At 46.9% G+C, this 18,238-nt stretch overlaps 1 protein-coding gene across 10 annotated transcripts in view; it reads left to right on the plus strand.

The window, feature by feature from the left end:
- The window catches only part of GBF1 (golgi brefeldin A resistant guanine nucleotide exchange factor 1), a 125,001-nt gene that overhangs the window by 78,555 nt on the left and 28,208 nt on the right, over positions 1–18,238 (plus strand). For 4 of the 10 annotated variants that reach the window (XM_075934532.1, XM_075934534.1, XM_075934536.1 and 1 more), the window contains exons 8-16: positions 2,318–2,372; positions 3,673–3,771; positions 5,075–5,110; positions 10,531–10,678; positions 13,283–13,509; positions 14,923–15,091; positions 15,270–15,481; positions 16,374–16,472; positions 16,991–17,185. In XM_075934532.1, coding sequence (XP_075790647.1) covers positions 2,318–2,372; positions 3,673–3,771; positions 5,075–5,110; positions 10,531–10,678; positions 13,283–13,509; positions 14,923–15,091; positions 15,270–15,481; positions 16,374–16,472; positions 16,991–17,185 — 1,240 coding nt within the window. The remainder of the gene's footprint in view (positions 1–2,317; positions 2,373–3,672; positions 3,772–5,074; positions 5,111–10,530; positions 10,679–13,282; positions 13,510–14,922; positions 15,092–15,269; positions 15,482–16,373; positions 16,473–16,990; positions 17,186–18,238) is intronic. The other 6 variants (XM_075934537.1, XM_075934540.1, XM_075934539.1 and 3 more) reach the window with 4 other exon arrangements.

Genomic DNA, 18,238 nt, shown 5'->3' on the forward strand with positions numbered 1-18,238 from the left:
TCGTGCACTTAGGATCTAATAATAAACATTTTTCCTGCAAGTTTGGGGGTTCATCAGGTGGAAGCAAAACACAAGGGGAGAGAGCTGAGTGTGTGGGTCAATCACTGAATGAGTATGAGCCACCAGAACGATGTGTGAACAAAGCATGTTTGATCCTAGGGTGAATCAGGCTAGGCATTTCCATTAGAGACAGAGAAGTGTCAATGCCGTTGTCCAAGGCATCTGTCAGACCTCATGGGGAATACTGTTTACAATATTCTGGTCCCCTGTGTTTAAGAAAGATGAATTCAACTGGGCCAGGTACAGAGGCGATCCTAGGATGATTAAGGAAATGGAGGGTCTCTCTTCCGAGAGGAGATGTGAAAATCTTTACTCTTTTAGGCTAAAAGGAAAAGGCTGAGGGGAGGATTGCTCTCTGTACATCCATTGGGGATAGGTATCAGGGACCGTCCTAGCACACGAACAAATGGGTCATAAACAGACCATGAACAAAGGCTGGAAATAGGGAGGTTTCCAACCCTCAGCGAGCTGAGTTTCAGGAGTAGCCTCCCACAAGGAATTAGAGGAGCAAAAATGAATGCTGAGACACACCAGTTGGTGAGTGAGCTGGTTGGATGGGGCAGGGCTCAGCAGCCCTCGGGATCAGTTCCAGTTTGTCTTGTGTGTCCGAGAGCTCATGCTTCAGGGTTTCAGCTGGCCACCAGTCAGGCTGGGATTCCTCTGACCGCTCCCTCCGTAGATTCTGGAAGTTTAAAATCTCCTTTCTCTGATGTCCCTGGGATGGCCGTCGCTGGCAGTGGGATAGTTGGGGGCGGGCAAGGCTGAGCAGTGGCACCGAGCATGCTCTTTCTCGTATGCTGGGCCAGCTGGCTGGTGCTTGCTCACGTGCTGTGGGGTCTGGAAGGAATTTCCCCCAGGTGAGATTGGCAGTGGGGAACGTTCGCCTTGGTCTGCAGTGTAGGGTGGGTCACTTGCTGGTAATCTCTGAGGATCTCACTTGGCTGTTTCCCACCCATTGCGGGTGCCCCAGGGACTGGTGCACTTTTGCCCCGCCTGGTCTCTGCTGTGGCACGTGCTAGTTTTGCCTGCTGTAATTCTGGGGTCTGATTCTAGTTGCCCAATGAGCGGGTGCTGGGCGGTCGTGGTGTGGGATACATTGGATGGTCGTTGGGTCCCGTCTGCCCTGAAATATGACTCTGACTGTGCCACTTGGGACCTGGATGGAGGCGGTGCCCCATTTGATGTCTTTGTGGCTTGGTGCAGGAGCACGTGCATGTTAAAGGAGCAGTGATCATCTGATCTGTTTTGTTTAGTTGGCAGCTTGGTAGAGTTCTTATTCACAAATCCATATGCAGCTTCCTCTTCCTGCTCCTAATTTAACCTGGAGACATCATCTCCATGGCTAGTTCCTGAGAGCAGCTGAACTGGAACCACTGGGGCACCCCATGGAGGGACACTGCCCCTGCGACGAGGGGGCTCCCTCTGTTTGCCTCTCCTTGTCTGTTCCCTGTTGTGCAAAGCTGGAGCACGGGCTTGCTGTCTCCTAAGCACGTCAAGGCCAGAAGGATCAACCAGCCAGATGAGAGGAACAGGGACTGTGGGGTGGTAAAAATGTAAAGGCTGTGTATTCGAGATCATTTGGGAGGGCGATTTAAGCTGCCTGTTCCTGCCAAGCTCTGACCTTCCCATCTAGTCTGTCCCCAACGAAGGGGTTGCTTTATGTGAGGCTTTCAGGCTGAGGGCTGGCGACAGTAGCATTGGATTCTAATTATATATTGTGCAATGTGGTGGATAATCCCAGGGCGTCTTGCTGGTTCAGTTGGATGAGTTCCGAGTAATAGCTACTCCAAAGCTGACTGCTGCTTGTGAGAGAAGAGAAACCGAGGTGCAGTTGAGCGGTATTAGCATAGAATCATAGAACACTAGAACTGGAAGGGCCCTCAAGGGATCATCAAGTCCAGTCCCTGCCCTCCCGGCAGACCAAGCACCGTCTAGATCATCCCTAATATAGGTATCAAGTGCTACTTGGACGTGCTCTGGACAAGTTGAGTTTGCAGTGCTGATACCAGCAGCTGGAGCCAGAGGGTTCTCTACACAAGGGCTCCTGAAGCTGCTAACATCAGCAGAATGGCATCCTGCTAGAGCTGCAGTGGGGTGCTTTCTGTGCAGAGAAGACTTTTCCCACGGGAACTGGAAGTGGATGCTTCCTGGAGGAGATGGTGGGTCCCTGGGGTCCTCCACATCTGGGGAAGGTGTTCTCTTCCTGCCCCAGCGCCCTGGAGGCCGTGTGCTTTCCTGCTTGTTCTTTGTCTTTCAGATTGCCTCACTTTAAGGAGGAGCCTAAAAGCTACGTGGGGGCTAACATGAAGAAGGTAAGAGCCAGTACACTCCCTGCAGTCTCCCCTTCCTCCCCCCCTTGCTTGCTCACAGCTCTCTTCTTGCCTTCACATGTATGGCTATGATATTCCTGAACATCCCTAGGTCAGTAAAGAAGGCACACGTAGTCACGTAGGGCTGAATTCACCACTGGAGTGAACGGGCACAGCTTTATTGAACTCGGTGGAGTTGTTCCCTTTTTCCAGCAATGAATTTTTCCTATGAATTCTTGCCTGGGCAAGTCCGGCAGAGCTCTGGGAATAGCCCTCCGTTGCTCCACGCATAGAAAACCCTTGCCAGGCCTGGGATCTGGCGGGGAAGCCTTCCAGATGTTTTACCCCGTCTGGCATCTCTCCAGCTTCTTTTTCACCCTTCCCTTTCACTACATTTGCCTGTGTTGCTCATCAGTGCCTCTTGTTCCTCTCCCCTGACCTAGAAAGGAAGCCTTCTGGGGGGTAGGTGAGGCAACGTGAAAATTCCCTCACGTTGGCAAGGGCTCAGGAGGCTTTTCTCATGAAGAGACGGGAAGTGGAGAGAGGGATGCCCGTGGTGAGAGGCTGAGTTCAGAAGAGGGCTTGTGCCTTTGGAAAGGGATGTTCTTTCTCCCCGTCTCCCTTCCATCCTCCCTTGGAGGAGAAAGGGACCACAGGCCTGTGGGTTGTTGCCTAGCACCATCTTGTGTGTATAGCTGCCTTGCCAATGAATGGTAAGCAGCTGGAGGCAGTGGGGTACATACCACCAATGTGACGTCACATGTTTAAGCGTAGTATGTCTCCTCTTTCCTCCTGGATCCCCGGCCGTTCACAATCGCCTTTCCTAGAGTTGTGCTCTGCAGAGGAGACCTGCGAAATCTGCTGCCCGTGTGCGCTTGTGATGAGGGATCTGAACTACTTACACGGCAGCTTATGGTGACACCCTGTCGCTGCATGTTTCCTTCCCTGACGGAAGGAAGGGACAGGCTTTGTGTGGAGCATAGGGTGGGGTAGTGAGAACAGGGAAAGGGCAGAGCTGATCTATGTGACGGTGGCAGTGCCAGAACTCCTAAAGCCCACATGCAGAAGCTGTAGCTTTCTGTCAGTAAATCCTCCCCCAGGCTTTCCAGTGATCAGGTGATGGCTGCTTCCTGCTCATGAAGGCAATACCCCATGTCCGGTCTCTGAACCGCACAGTTGCCTTGTGCTGTGTGTTCACCACCTACCATAATTCTTCCCCATAGTCGTGCCCTCTGCCAGGTTATTCTTTCTCTTTGGGTTCAGTTTGCTTTGTTTAAACCATGCGTTTGCCTGTCTTTCACAGATTTCTCCATGTCTCCTCAACAAACTGGAACTAAATAGTGGGGAACAGCCCAAAACCCTGAACCAGTTAGAGAGGGTACTATTCTTTAAGAATCTGAAGGTCTCTCTCTTCCTCCCTCCATCTCTCCTTCCTTTCCTTCCTTCTGCAAACACCCCCCGGGAAATAGTTCTGTTGTGTGTAGCCAATCTCCCCGTACCCTAGTGACACAGCATGGCTTTGGGGAGAGTGCATGCAGTGGTTGCTTTGCAGTGATGTTCATCTGTCTGGGGAAGGACCAGAAAGGAGAGAGCCGTGTTCTCACGGGATCATTAAATGCCTTGGTGAGTGGGAGCTGGGCACTGTTGTGGAGTCTTCAGAAGGGAAGAAGTGGGAGAGCCCGGGCAAGGGATGAATCATCTCAGTGGCCAAACAGAGCCCGTTGCCCACAGTCAAAGTAACCCCCGAAAGACCAAGTCTTCATGCCATTCTTGGCGATGGCTGCAGGAGCTGCTTGACGAGGGCACAGTCCTGCAGCTCTTGCTTTCCGGCTGAGGCTATCAGTGCCTTTGTGACCTCCTTAGCCTTCAGATGGGCCTGTGATGTGCTGTCCATTCTCCGTGGCCCTGCCTTCACTGACGTGGGGATCGTGTTTGGGAGCCATGTGCAATCTGTTCTTGCATGGTCTCAGCTAAACCATTCTGCTCAGGGGGTGTGAATGAGACCAAACTGGATTAAGAAATAACTTGGAAACTCTGCTGTCCACTACTACAATATGTAAAAAAATATTGAGGTCCACAGTTTGGCCCTGTCCATATTGACCCTCCATGGCACTAGAAACTGGCTTAGCTGGGCTATTTTTAGGTTTCCAAATGAAGTTCATAGACTAGTGTGAAATGAGCTGCTTTCATTGCCCCTCCCTTCTTTCCTGCTGATAGCACAGAAAGGGAGGTACAGAGGGGTCTTCAGCATGCCCTTGTCTGTCTCTAAGTCAGGTCAGTTTGGAAAGACTATGGCTAGCAACACGTCCATAAAAGGAGTGCTTGTGCTGAGTTGCACAGGCATGGAAGTTCAGGGAATTCCTCCTCTTGCTGATAGATGGTATTGCAGGTGAACTTCTTGTTCTGAGGAAGAGAGAATGGGGTCTGGTATTAGCGCATTTTCCCAGGGATGGGGCAAGATCAGTCATTAAACCTGTAAAACGACCTTTCCCATCCAGTTCTACCAGGGGTGGAGTATGAGCTGACTGATCTGATCAGTGTCTTACTGGGGTACAGCTCGCGCAGGGGCTGCATTCTCTCTGCATGCTGTTGTCTTGAATGCCACTCGGTGCGCTGACTAGTTCCATGCTGTATCTAGAATGAGCTCACGTGCTAGTCTCATTGCTTTAGTTACTAATCATTGGCCCCTGCCCTTTTCTCTTGAGGCTTACAGTATCTTGTGGAAAACCAAACACGTGCAGGTAAGGTGGCTTGATGAATAACGGGCTCTCCCACACCCCTTAAAGAAAGCTTCAGTAGTACTCCTCCCCCACTTTTCTAACCCTCAGCTGGGATCTGACTATCAAAGCCGGGAGCTCACAGGGGAGAGTGGGAGCCCTATGGTGCCTCTGCTAGTTGCAGGCTGCTTCTCCTTATGCAAACAAAACTTAAACGTGGATTGTTCTACTGTGGAGCAATTTCCCCAGATTGCAGTCTGCTGAGGGATATTGCTCTGGAGACCGAGCAGGAGGAGAGAGCAAACTAGCAGTTATAACTGGAGTTGGAAGGAACCCAAATGTGTGGAATCCGTATAATTGGGGCATCCTTGTAGACATCGTATTGATTGCAAATGGGGGTGTTAAAATGGCTGAAGCATGACTTGCAAATGGAAAAAAAAGCTTCTTCCTTTTTTCTTTCAAATTCCAAATTGTGCTTGTTTTACTCTAGAAAGTCAGACATGGGCTATTCTGAAGGCCTCTAGTGATTGCAGAACTTATGACATTCTAACATCACAAGATGCTGAAAACAGAGCATTAGAAAGGGAAAGATTTGTAATTTGTTTAAAACACACTTTTAAAATGTTATGCCACCGCAGTACCTAATAAATACTGGGTAGAAAGGAAATGTTGAAGTTTCAACATCCTTATCTATTATTTAAGGTGCCAGGTGGAATAGTACATATGCTTTTGAATACTTAAAAAAAAAAAATTCAAAAAAATGTATCCTGCAAAATCAGAAAAGACTATGCTTTGTTGTTGATATTTCTAATGTACAAACAAGCATGAAGGAGGGGACTTCTTGTGGGAGGAGGAGAAGCCATGGACAGCCTTTCAGATAATCTTTATAATATCATAAGAAAGCAAGAGGGCATGCAGTCTATTAAACTATTTGCAAGACCTATTTAGAAATGAAATACAATACAAAATACAAGAACAAAATGGATATTACTTTTCCTCTTTATTTGACTGCCTGTCAGAACTGCCTAAGCATAGAATTTCATACTGTAACACCACCTTCAAACACCACTTGACATGGTGAAACACGTTTCAAGTGAGTGTAAATCTCATGATAATTCAGTGCTGATTAAGCAGCCATTGTTTGCAATCCTGTTCCCTGAGAGATGTCCTAATACAACTATCTTCCTAACTAAGCAAAATATGGAATTCTGGAGAGTAGAGATGGAAAAGCCCTATCGGGTAACCTTAGCTGTCCCCTCAATTGTAAAACCAAAGCTTTTAAATAGCCCTTGGTTTATGTGTTTATTTTAGAATATTTGAATGAATGTTCAAGTTAAATCCTAAAGAAATGTCATTGTCTTTTGTATTCCTGGCCCAGAGGTTTACATGCCTGCTCACATGTTGAATTTGAGCCCCTGGCAAGTGGTACAAATTGGCAGAGAATGAATGTGTGTGTAGAGTGAGGGCAGGAGATATAAAACTGAAAGCAAACTTCTGTGTGGAGAGCTGGAGCAAACAAACCAGTATCCTAAATATCTAGATTCTAGAAGGTAACCATCCTAAAATGGTGTTTGTAAAGTTCCCTGTTTCTTAAGCCTGATTGAGGGTCGAAGAGGTTAAACTAACATGGTTAGTTCTCCGTAAGAGATCTTGTTTGTGTTCCACTGGCTTGGCTTGGCTTTGTTTTCGCTCTTAACCATTCATTAACTGATTGATAAATCACTTAGGCAAATCATGGAAACAGGCACAGGGTTTAGTAACTGGAAGCAAAATCTGATATCTTACAATTGCTTTGAAATAAGCCTTCCTGGGTTTAATAGTTAGTGCTTCCATTTTGCTCTGTCATGGTTACACCTTTTTGCATATAATTGTCCGTATAAAAATCCCTGGAAGTCTTTCAAATATGGTCAAAAATGAAGAAATTAATCTTATTTCTATAAAATAATCAAGCAACACTACACTGACCAGATTTTCTTCTTCATACCTCTCCAAGCACAAAGAGCTCAGAACCAGGGAGTGACCCTGTAATTGAGCAAATTGGGATTCTTAAGGGATTCCTGGGGAAATTAAAAAAGGAAAATGCAGCTGGTTGAGATGACATATGAAGGAGAACGTCTAAGGTCTAGCTATATCCTAGGAGCCAGAACATCATGCAGGCACTCATGCTGGCATTAGAGGCACAGTGGGATAAGATGCATGAGTAGAATACCAAACCAGTCGGAGATTGAAATCCTACGGTTAAAATAAAAGATTAAAAAACACGAATAATCGTTTATATCCCTCTGAACTGTGAAGCAGGGGTGATGAGACATCGGACAATGTCTGTGAAAAAAATGTATCAGCTTTTTAAATGGCTGAGATCTGTTAAATTTCACATTGTCTATGTTTTCTATCATTTATGAAGTAGTTACATCCTAAGGACTGGTAGTTTCTTGCTGTAATAACTGAAGGAAATAGCAAGGGGAAATGCAGTCCCAAATCTGTTGTCAATTAACTAGCTCAAAGAAGACTGTAACATTTCTAAAACTTGAGGATTAGCAGTCAAACAAATCGAATTTGTGGAAGAAGGGAGAAGTACACAACTGGGTTACCACATTGGGACATAACATTTTCATACCCTTTGTTGGAATAAGAGAAATGATAGGCTGTATAAATGGGTTACACAGTCTTAGAAAAGAGAGGGGGGGGGAGATGATGTTTCCACTGTTGTGTTTTCCCAAATGCTAGTGGCTGAAAGGCTGGGTGTGTAGATGGAAAAATGAGACGAGTGAAAAACGAAATGTTAGATGGCAAGGAAGGAGTTTAAACCTGCAATACGGGGAACAGAGAAGCAAAAGGTGATAACGTTGGACCACTCTGCTCATTGGAGGAAGTGGGTTGAGCCCACAAAAGCTGATGATACTTACTCTCTGGCTACGTCTAGACTGGCATGATTTTCTGCAAATGCTTTTAACGGAAAAGTTTTTCCATTAAAAGCATTTGCAGAAAAGAGCGTCTAGATTGGCACGGACGCTTTTGCACAAAAGCACTTTCTGCGGAAAAGCGTCTGTGCCAATCTAGACGCGGTTTTGCGCAAGAAAGCCCCGATCGCCATTTTCACCATCGGGGCTTTTTTGCGCAAAACAGTTTTTCGCTCTCTACACTGGCCTTTTTCCCAAACGGGAGCAGCACAGTATTCGCACAAGAACACTGACAATCTTACATGAGATCGTCAGTGTTCTTGCGCAAATTCAAACGGCCAGTGTAGACAGCTGGCAAGTTTTTCTGCAAAAGCAGTTGCTTTTGTGGAAAAACCTGCCAGTCTGGATGCAGCCTCTATGTATTTGTGTCAGTCTCTGAGGTGCCACGGGACAGCTTGTGGTTTTTAACATTGGATCCGTGAGATACAGGTCATGTCTCCACTGCCACTTTCCTGGGCTGCTCCTTTCTAGCTCAAGGGTGTGAACAACGCCATCCCCCCACAAGCGCCGCAAGCTACAGCACCGTGAGGCACCGGTGTAAATGGGCTCCCAGCACAGAGAGCGCAGCTCCTCGTTGAGCTGATTTACACAGCGTGCTGGAGAGCTCTCTCCCAGCGCTGGAGCCGTAGCTATACTTCCAGTTTAAAGCACTGCCGCTGCAGCACGTCCATTTTGGAGGGTAGATGTAGCCGCAGTGGGCTGTCTATGCTGCAGAGAAATTTGTACTTGTATCGCCACAGCCACTCAGCTGCAGCCAGGCTAGGCTGCAAAGAGTAGGTTTTCATGGCATTGGTAAAAATCCTGGATGCCATAAATTTACATTCGGTTCCTCTAAAGCTGAATTCTGCTGAGCTCTCTAACCTTAACTCTGTTACAGGCATGGCAAATGTGCCATTTGGTAAAAGACCCTAAAAATGATCTGGTCACAATTGAAGGGTTACTAGATTAAGGCCAGAAGGTACCAGTAAGATTATTTAGACTGGCCTCCATTCATAGGCCATAGAATTTAACCACATGATTTCTGCATCAAGCTTAGAACTTCTGGCTGATCTTGAACAATGGAAGGGTGCTTGGTGACCACAGAGAAGAAACTGTGGAGGTGAGGCGTCTGAGTGGCTTGGGAGTTGTTGACTACGTAGTAAATCATGCAGAGTCATTGTGGATGCCTCTGTGCCTTAACTTGCAATTTCTTTGACTCAATGCTATCCGAGTTGAACAGAAGTGCATTTTTGTGAGGGACAAACCATGTGGATCTCAGGCAGACATTCAGTATACTGCCATGCTGTTAGCTGAAAAACTGGATAAATACCAGGCAGATAAAGTACTGAAGCCTGGAGTAGAAATTGGATGACAGAGGTATAATAGTAAGGCTTGCAAGGAAAAAACCCATCAACTCCAGGGATCACTACTGGGACCTGTTTAATATTTTTGCTGCCTCGTTGAAACTCTCTGCTCACAAGACCCAAATCTGTTAGCTAATGCCTGCACAGAAGAACCACCCTTCCGTAAAGGGATCTGTAGAGCGGTTGGATCAAATGGCTGCAGCAACAAAATTCAGTACTAACAAGCATTCAGTCCTAGAGCAGTGAGAGGAACACAGTCTCTCTCTGGGGACATCTGTCTGAAAGTAGCTGTTTCAAGACCTGGCTGTGGCTGTGGGTTTACTAAATGTGAGCATGTGGGCTGTGTGATGTTGATGTAGTCGGGTAATAGCGTAACATTGCAAACCCTGGGACACATGCCTCAGAAGCACTCCAGTCTTAGTCTGCAGCTTTTAGGAAGAATAGGAGCAGTAGAAAAAGTAAAAGGGCAACAAACAATTCAAAGGTTAGATTAGATGTAGCCACAAAGGGGATAACAACAGTTGAAATCTAGATTAAGGAGGACGTGGTTGCTGTCTGATACCATCAAATTAATATTCCCCCAAAAAAGCAATTAGTCTCTCCAAGAGCTAAAGGGAAAACAAGCTATTAAGGAAAGTGGCTTGATGGTGGATAGTTTTCCTTAGGGTAAAAAGTGAAGGCGCCATTGCTCCAGAGATTGAAGGCCAGGTTAGGAATGGCGGGATATAAGTGTGACCGGAGAGACCTGCCCATGGGACAGAGTTGCATTGGATGACAATATGGTGTGATTTTTATGGAAGCTTCTTTAAAGGGCTTGAGTTGATCACTTAAAACATGAGCAGGGACCTACAAGCAGAAGCAGACTGCATTTCAGTGTAAAGCAGGGAGACGGTCATGTGGAAAAATAGGTTGTGGGGCTTGAACTGAACGACAGTAAAGGCCCGGTGTCCTGACGTGGGGGGGAAGATGAGAGTAGGCTTGGGGTAGGTGCATGCCTTGGAGGTGCTTGGTTTGTGTGACACAGTGGGGTGCTACTGCCTGTTTTTGTGACTTTGGGGCAGACTTTCTGGGCAAGTTTTACGTGCTCTTTTGTGCTGCACAATGCTACTGGTTTGATGTTCTTGGTGTTCACTATTCACAGCTGAAAATGAGAGCAGGAGGAATGAGTGATTCATCAAAATGGAAAAAACAGAAAAGATCCCCAAGGCCTCCTCGCCATGCAACCAAGGTCTCTCCAGGGACAGAGCAACCAGCCACCAATGGTACTCTTATGGCCAGTAGCATCACAGGTAAGCAGAAACTTGTTTCCAAAGGATGGGTGTCATCCGTCCTCGGGCTGTACTGTTCCTCTTTATTTGTTCTTTCTCCTCCCCAACTCTGTTTTCTATATTTAGTCTGTTAGTTGTCAGAGATGTAGCAGCTTACCTCCCACAGCTGTCCAAGGCAGAAAGCCTTGTATGAGAAAGTGGGAATGCCCTGGTGTGGGGGCAAGAGATCCCTCTTCAGGGAGGAGGCAGAATGGAGGGTAATAGGGAGACAGCCCTTGGCATGAGGGTGAGGAGACTTGCAGGCAGTCCTGGAAACTGAGGGCCTTAGGAAGATGGCCCAGAGGGAGCTTGCGAGGGGACCAGAGGAATGCAAGGAGCCCTGCGTTTATGCCAAAAGTTCTGCCTTCAGAAGTCCCAAAGTGTGCTACCCTTAGTACTATGATCTGGAGAGACAGCCAGTAGACAAACTGCACAGTCCAGTCTTTTGCCTTGAATTGGATACATGGCTTCTCTTGGCTGTGGAGTAGATTCTGGTCTCATGTGCTCTTTAAATGATGACTGTTCAGACGTAAACAATAGCAATGAAAGGACTCAGGCAGGAAAGTTGCTATAATAGTTATGTAGAGTATGCAGCTCTGAAGTAACTGCCTGCACGAAGAAAACTATTTAGAGTATTTTCTCACAACAATGTAAACATTGAAGTTTGGAAATCAAAAGGTAGAGCATTACAGCCGCTGTAATAAATATCCAAATGTTAGCCTGCACACGAACACACCACCACATTAATACCTTCTCTAGCATTCAGTTTCAGTTCAAGAATCTCTTCCCCTTGATGCAATACATGAAGAAACCAAAACCCATTACTGCACATCTCCTCTGCTGTGACATTCCCGTGTCATCATTTAATAATTCTCTCTAAACTGCCATCAGGCTGTACACTAGGGAGAGACAAAACGCACCGTTGATTTCTTATGTAGCAGAAGTGTGCATGTTGGATATTTGCTTTTTGCCTTTCAAAAAACCCAGCTCAGCTGTACAACACACATTATATATGAACTGTGTGATTCTGTTAAGTTATAATGTGTAACTCTGGGTTGTTAATTTATTCTGTTAACATGATCAGCAATGTGACTTCCAGTCCTTGCGTCATGTTTTCAAGGTTTTCCTTCACAACTGTGAAGGCTACACACCTAGGGGTTGTCTTAAACAAAAGCTTCGACTCTGGAGCATCCACCTGACATGTGGAGATGATGAAAATGTTCTGACATTTCTCATGTTTATTTGGCTTCTGCTGAAACTCAGTCTGAGGAATTACAGGAATAACTCTCGCTTTTCTGTTTTAAATTCTTTCCCTTTCAAAAGTTATTACTCAATTTTCTTGCCATGCCCACATACTTCATTGGAATCTGAGACAACTGCAGGTTTTGTAGATCCTGGTGAAAATGCATTCTTCTCCTATTTCAAGGCATGTTGTATTTTTATGTCCTAACTTGTCAGATGTTGTTTGCCTGGATTTTAATCTTAGTCCGCTCTCTATTCAGGCCAGTGACTTAATTAGGTGGAAGAGGAGCATGGCTCATTGGGAGTCTGCATCCTCATCGAGGGTTGAAATGAAGTCAAGAAAAGAAAGTCAGTAAAAATACAGCCACCCACCCTGAATGGGGGAGAGCACCCCTTCAAAATGCTTCCATATCAGTCTAGGTCATTTCCCTTTTAATCCGCCATCCTGTCACAAGAGTCTCAGGCAGAGGGCTCAGGAATGGTCTCCAGTTCTGTTTATGGAGAGGAAAAAACAGCAAGACCAACGAACAGAAGTTGCCTGTTTGCTCTCTAGTAGTGGGAAGCGTCCATCCTGCCCCAGGATTAGATTCTGTGCTGCACCAAGGAATTCTTAACTGAAGAAGGAAGCTCCTACATTACTGGAACTTCTCTAAATACAAGCGCCATAAGGGCTAAACAATTACAGTGTTGAGATGTGCTTCCCACACTGGGGAAGACAAACAGCTGCCTTCCATGACTTGTATGCCACATCCCAGACATGGTCAATCCAGGGGTTCTGAGCAATTGTGTACAATCCCTCCTGCATCTGCCCAAGCCGAGGTAATATGATTGCTGAGAGCATTAATCTACCTTCTGTCCTGTAGTACATCCCCTGGCCATTCTAACCATAGACATTTGGAACAGGAAACAATTTGTGTATGGTAGATGAGTCAATTCTCTGCAGTGTTTGCGCTTGAAAGCAGGAAAAGAACTGGGGTCTGGGAATCTTTGCTGTTTTTGTAGCTCTTCAGTTGTGCAGACCACAGGGACCAAATACATCAGCCATATCCTTGTAAATGTCTGCATTCTGTTTGAATATGTTTTCATTTGTTCATTAGATCTGTTAGATTCCATCCACTGTGTGACAACAGGGAGCTGCCAGTCTGTCTCCTTGGGATCTGCTTGGCTTGCAGATACCCCATTTCTCTGTCTTCTGCATTCTTACCTCATTTTGAGAGTGAGTTTGTGGTGCAACAGGACTGGGGATAAAGCAGTTATTTGTTGCTGTTTGCTTAGCACATTGGTGATAAAGACAAGGGTGCGTGTCAGTTTCACTAAGCTGTTGCTGCTGTTTCTCCTTGGTAGATGGTGTTGCTTTCATTGATGCTCCTTCTCCCATCTCATCGGGAAGTTCAGAAAACACCTCCTCTGCTGTCAGCCCGGCCACAGATAGTGGCTTGGAGTTGTCTTCCCAGACCACCTCCAAGGAAGATCTTACAGACTTGGACCAGGTCAGCTCTTTGGGACTTAGTGCAGCAATGCCTTCCAGTGAGCCCAGAACCATTGAGCATCCACACCAGCCTGAACGCCAGGTATGAGCACGATCCTGTGCAGCCTGTCCAGCTCCAAACCCGGTGGATCTAGCATCTGTATTTGTTTAGCCTCCCTAGTGCTATGCTATAGTTAGGAGCTAGGAAGGGGACAGGGAGAGATTTCCCTTAATAGCCCAGAGTGGCATTGTTTGTGTGCATTATGTGCTCACACCCAGTATTAGGGGAACTGTGGTCCAGTAGAGCAGTTCCTATGCAGCTGTACCCTTTCCAGTTTTTCCATTACACCAACTGTCCACAAAGGAATGACTAATAGAGGCAGAGGTGGCTGAAGTTTGCCGCAATCTCTCTGTGCTGTCGTCAGTAATGATTTTCCAGCCTCAACATTTAAATTTGTAGAGGAGCTTGTGGTGCTTGCTTGGTGTGTGTGGACTTGCATGTGACCCTGCCTAATCTGGGAGTAGAACTGGATAGAATGTGGCGCAGTTCAGAAGAATAGCGTACGAGAGACTGTTTCTATTTCCTATTCTTAAGGGTGCAGAACGAACGGATCTCACCCTCTCACACCTAGTTTTATTCGTAGACAGGAAGAGGAAAACAAGCTTTCTGGCTTCTTCAGCTCTGAATGAACTAGTCATTGAAGTGAACTGTTGAATACGAAATCAATATTTTCTCTGCACTTTCAGAAGTGACAAATGCCATCAAACGTTGATTTGGTGCTTCAGCGTATTCCTGTTCCAGGTGCTTAACCAGATGTATAATTAGTTAATCAGCTTCCTCCAGCAGTTCTCTGGTTTGGCCTTCTTTAAGACTTGGCAGCAAATGTGTGTTGCTTATTCTTTTCGTATGTAATTTGTGTTTTCATCTGTAGAAGAAGATTCCAGGGTTATTGTTCTGTATATCTGATTCCTAAAATGTCAGTAGAGCCAGTATGGTGTGATGGAAACAGCTACATGCACTGTTGATAGTGTTCAGTCTTCACTGGGATCTGGGGTCTGTTACCCAGTTTTTAAGTTCTCACCCATTTTTTACTTTGTTCCTCCCATGATTTTATGAAGTACACTCATGCACCAGCATAGGGCGGTTTAGGTTGGACATTCGGAAAAACTTCCTTCCTGTCAGGGTGGTGAAACACTGGAATCAATTGCCTCGTGAAGTTGTGGAATGTCCATCCCTGGAGATATTTCAGAGCAGGTTAGACAGACACCTGTCAGGGATGGGCTAGATGGTGCTTGGTCCCGCTGTGAGGGCAGGGACTGGACTCTGTGCCTCTCAAGGTCCCTTCCAGTTCTGTGATTATCTGAATGTTGCATTTTGCTTTGCTCCCTCACGAGTGCCAGTGTTGCTTTGGCCACTCGGAGTGACTGAGCCCCACCTGCAGCGGGTGCAGTGCTAGTTCACATGTTGGTCTGTTTGGTTTATTTCTTGCTACCCGAATGTCTGGTGTGAATGAAGAACGAAGGTCTAAGAGTGGAGAAGATGCAGTCGGCCTCCGTAGAGTCTATCCCAGAGGTGCTGGAGGAGTGCACGTCTGTGGCAGAACATTCGGACTCTGCCTCAGTGCACGACATGGACTATGTCAACCCCCGCGGAGTTCGCTTTACACAGTCCTCCCAAAAGGAAGGTGAGAGCTTTGGGATTCTGCCGGTGCCCTTCCTGCCTCTGTCCCTGCCGCTCGCTGCACTCCTGTTCCTGAACTGTTTTCCGTAACACGTTGCTCCATACTTCTTGGTGGATGTCGGTAAGAGGTGGGAGCAGGCGTGTGCAGGCATTCCATTGTCTCACAAGCCCTTTTTCCTCAGGAACAGCGCTGGTCCCCTACGGCCTGCCTTGTATCCGGGAGCTATTCCGCTTCCTCATCTCTCTCACCAACCCGCACGACCGGCACAACTCAGAAGTGATGATCCACATGGGGCTGCAGCTGCTCACTGTTGCTCTGGAGTCTGCCCCTGTTGCAAAGTGCCAGTCTCTGCTGGGGCTTGTGAAAGATGAGTTGTGTCGGCACCTTTTTCAAGTGAGTCTGGGCTTCGCCCCTGGGTACGTGTAGCTAGTGAGCTGCCCTGTGTGTCCGCTGGCTGCGCGGCCTAGAGCTACTATTGGACCTCGGAGTGAGGTTACTGTGATCCGGAGTCGTACGTCTGGTCGCTGAGAGGAGAGGGAGTGCTTGGGTTAGAAAGAAAGATGCCTTCATAAGAATTCATACAAGAGTCTATTCGCGCACTGTTGTGTGGGGCACAGGGACACTTTTCCTGCCCCACCTTTCCTGAACCCTTTCCCCCTCGCAGGAAATAGCCTCCAAATTCCAAAGGGATGCCAGATATAATTTCCCTTCCCCGTTCCTCTCCATCCATTTCCTAGATGGCTCTGAAGGACAGACATGTCTCCTCTTGACCCCTGTCCTCACCCTACTTCATTAAAGCAATAGGTGGAAACCTTTTGCATTTCTTCCCCCAAAGAAGAGGGTGAGGAAGCTGATTTTAAGAAGCTTTTGGTTACATTGTCTCAGTAGCTTTGCTGAAATAGGGTATGGCTTGGCCTGAAAAAACGGGCTTGAGATGCATTCCCAAGATGCTAATGACCAGTCTGGTGGCAGGAGTCTTAGGAATAAGCACTTAATCATTCGAGCGGGTGAGATCCTGGGAGGCAGCTAGTCACCTAGCTTTCTGCTCAGAGGAGATGTGCATGCTTGAGCAAAGCGAGTGTAGTAGTTGGAGGAGAAATGAGACTTCCCTGAGAGTGGCAGCGGATGTTTGAAGCCGGGTCACTGCTGTTCACATCCGGGGAGACCTTGAGATGGGAGGCGTCTGCTTCCAGCAATAGATCCTTTGGGCGATACAACAGTAGCCCTGCTCGCCTGGCCAGTGTGGCTGGAGCTCTCACTCCATGTGGTTTTGTTCCTTGCTCAGCTGCTGAGTGTGGAGCGGCTCAGTCTGTACGCAGCCTCCCTCCGGGTATGCTTCCTGCTCTTCGAGAGCATGAGAGAGCACCTGAAGTTCCAACTGGAGGTGAGTTGTTGGAGTGCAGCCCCATGGACCCTTGGGAGGTTGACAGTAACTTCTTGGTGGGTAGGGATATACAGGACGGGGTGGGCAACATATATTGAGGCAACAGGGTGCAGCCCAAGTTTCCGTCCGCTAGGCATTGGCAGCCGTATGGGGGGGGCAGCCCTACGGGCAATCCAGGATCCCTTCCAATTAAAACAGTCAAGTGCTTTTGAAACTGATACATTGCCTTGCCTCCTCTCTAGTGTTTTAAATAGCCAATCTCAGTCTGATGAACAGTCAAATAATTCAGTGAGCCCCTTCAACATTTGCTGTTGAAACGTCTGTGAAGTTACTAAGTGCACAGGGGCCGGAAGAGCTTCTTCCTTTGAAATGAGCATTTACTAATTGTGGCGGATTTCACGCTGTGAATCACACGTGGAAGGGAAACCCGTAAATCGCCATTTAAATAACCCTGAGGGCTCAGTATTATCCTGTTTTCCTTTCTTTTCCCTAACCGGAGCTGCCCTTTTTTCTGCCAGATGTACATAAAGAAGCTGATGGAGATCATCACTGTGGAGAACCCCAAGATGCCCTATGAGATGAAGGAGATGGCCCTGGAGGCCATTGTTCAGCTGTGGAGGATCCCCAGCTTTGTCACTGAGCTCTATATAAACTATGACTGTGACTACTACTGCTCTAACCTCTTTGAGGACCTCACCAAACTGCTCTCCAAGGTTCTGAAAAGGCTTTGCTATGGCCTTCCCTTCAGCTAGTGCTCAGACTTCATAACATGGGTTAGAACAGGGCTGGGAAAGCAGTGTAGATGGGCATTGAGATGGTGTGCAGTCAAAGAAGACCCCTTCGGGCAATTCCCCGGTGTGCTGATCATGCCACTGACACCTGCCGCCTTGCTCTCTGCGGCTCCCCACTACCTTGTCCTGCTGGGCCAGTTTCTCTAGTCTCCCCCAGACAAGGCACAGAGTTGGGGTTACCACCCCCTTGAAGAGCAAGGCCGATACTGAACCCCTTCAGCTCTGGAAGGATGCAGTTCTAGGGCCCAGCGTCCAGGAAACCAACTCTCAAAAGAGATCAAAACCCCAAATAAAACCATCTTTCTCTGAGCAAAAGTTTTATACAAGGAAAGCTCATGAGGATGTTTGCCCTCTTTGTCAATGAAGAGAGATGTACACTGGTTGTCCTCCCAAGTAACAATTGTTTACAATGAGCCTGATAGTAAACACAAAGTGTTTTTATTAAATACAAGCAGTCAGATTTCAGTGGTTGCAAGTGAAAACAGACAGAACAAAGTAAGTTACTAAGTTAAAATCCAAAGAGAATGCATAGTAGCTAGTTCTAATTCGCTAAAAAACGTATTGCAAGCAAATTCTTCCCCTAAAGAGCTGTTCTTGTTCTAAGCATAATCTCCAGGTCAGAGACAATCTCTTCTATCCTGACCTGGGTTCCCAGCCCTTTTCGTCCTTCCAGGATTTTCCAGCCCAGCCAAAGACAAAGGGCTGGTAACTTCCCCTTAAACTGTCTTCCCTCCAGGCCAGGAATCTTTTGTTCTACATTCCCCCTTCTATGGAGAATTACCAGTGTCAAAAATGGAATCCCAGTACCAGGCGGTATGGTCACATGTCTTACTAGTCCAATCACTTTTGGGCTAACAAGGCTGTTTACAAGTCCTTATATTGATCGCCCAGTCGTTAAGGCTTCCAGAGCACTAGAAATGGCTCTCATTAGCACATCCAAACTTTAACCGTCTCATACTTCATATTTCTAATTTC

This window comes from Pelodiscus sinensis, chromosome 8 (assembly GCF_049634645.1).
Source record: "Pelodiscus sinensis isolate JC-2024 chromosome 8, ASM4963464v1, whole genome shotgun sequence".
Lineage (NCBI taxonomy): Eukaryota > Metazoa > Chordata > Testudines > Trionychidae > Pelodiscus > Pelodiscus sinensis.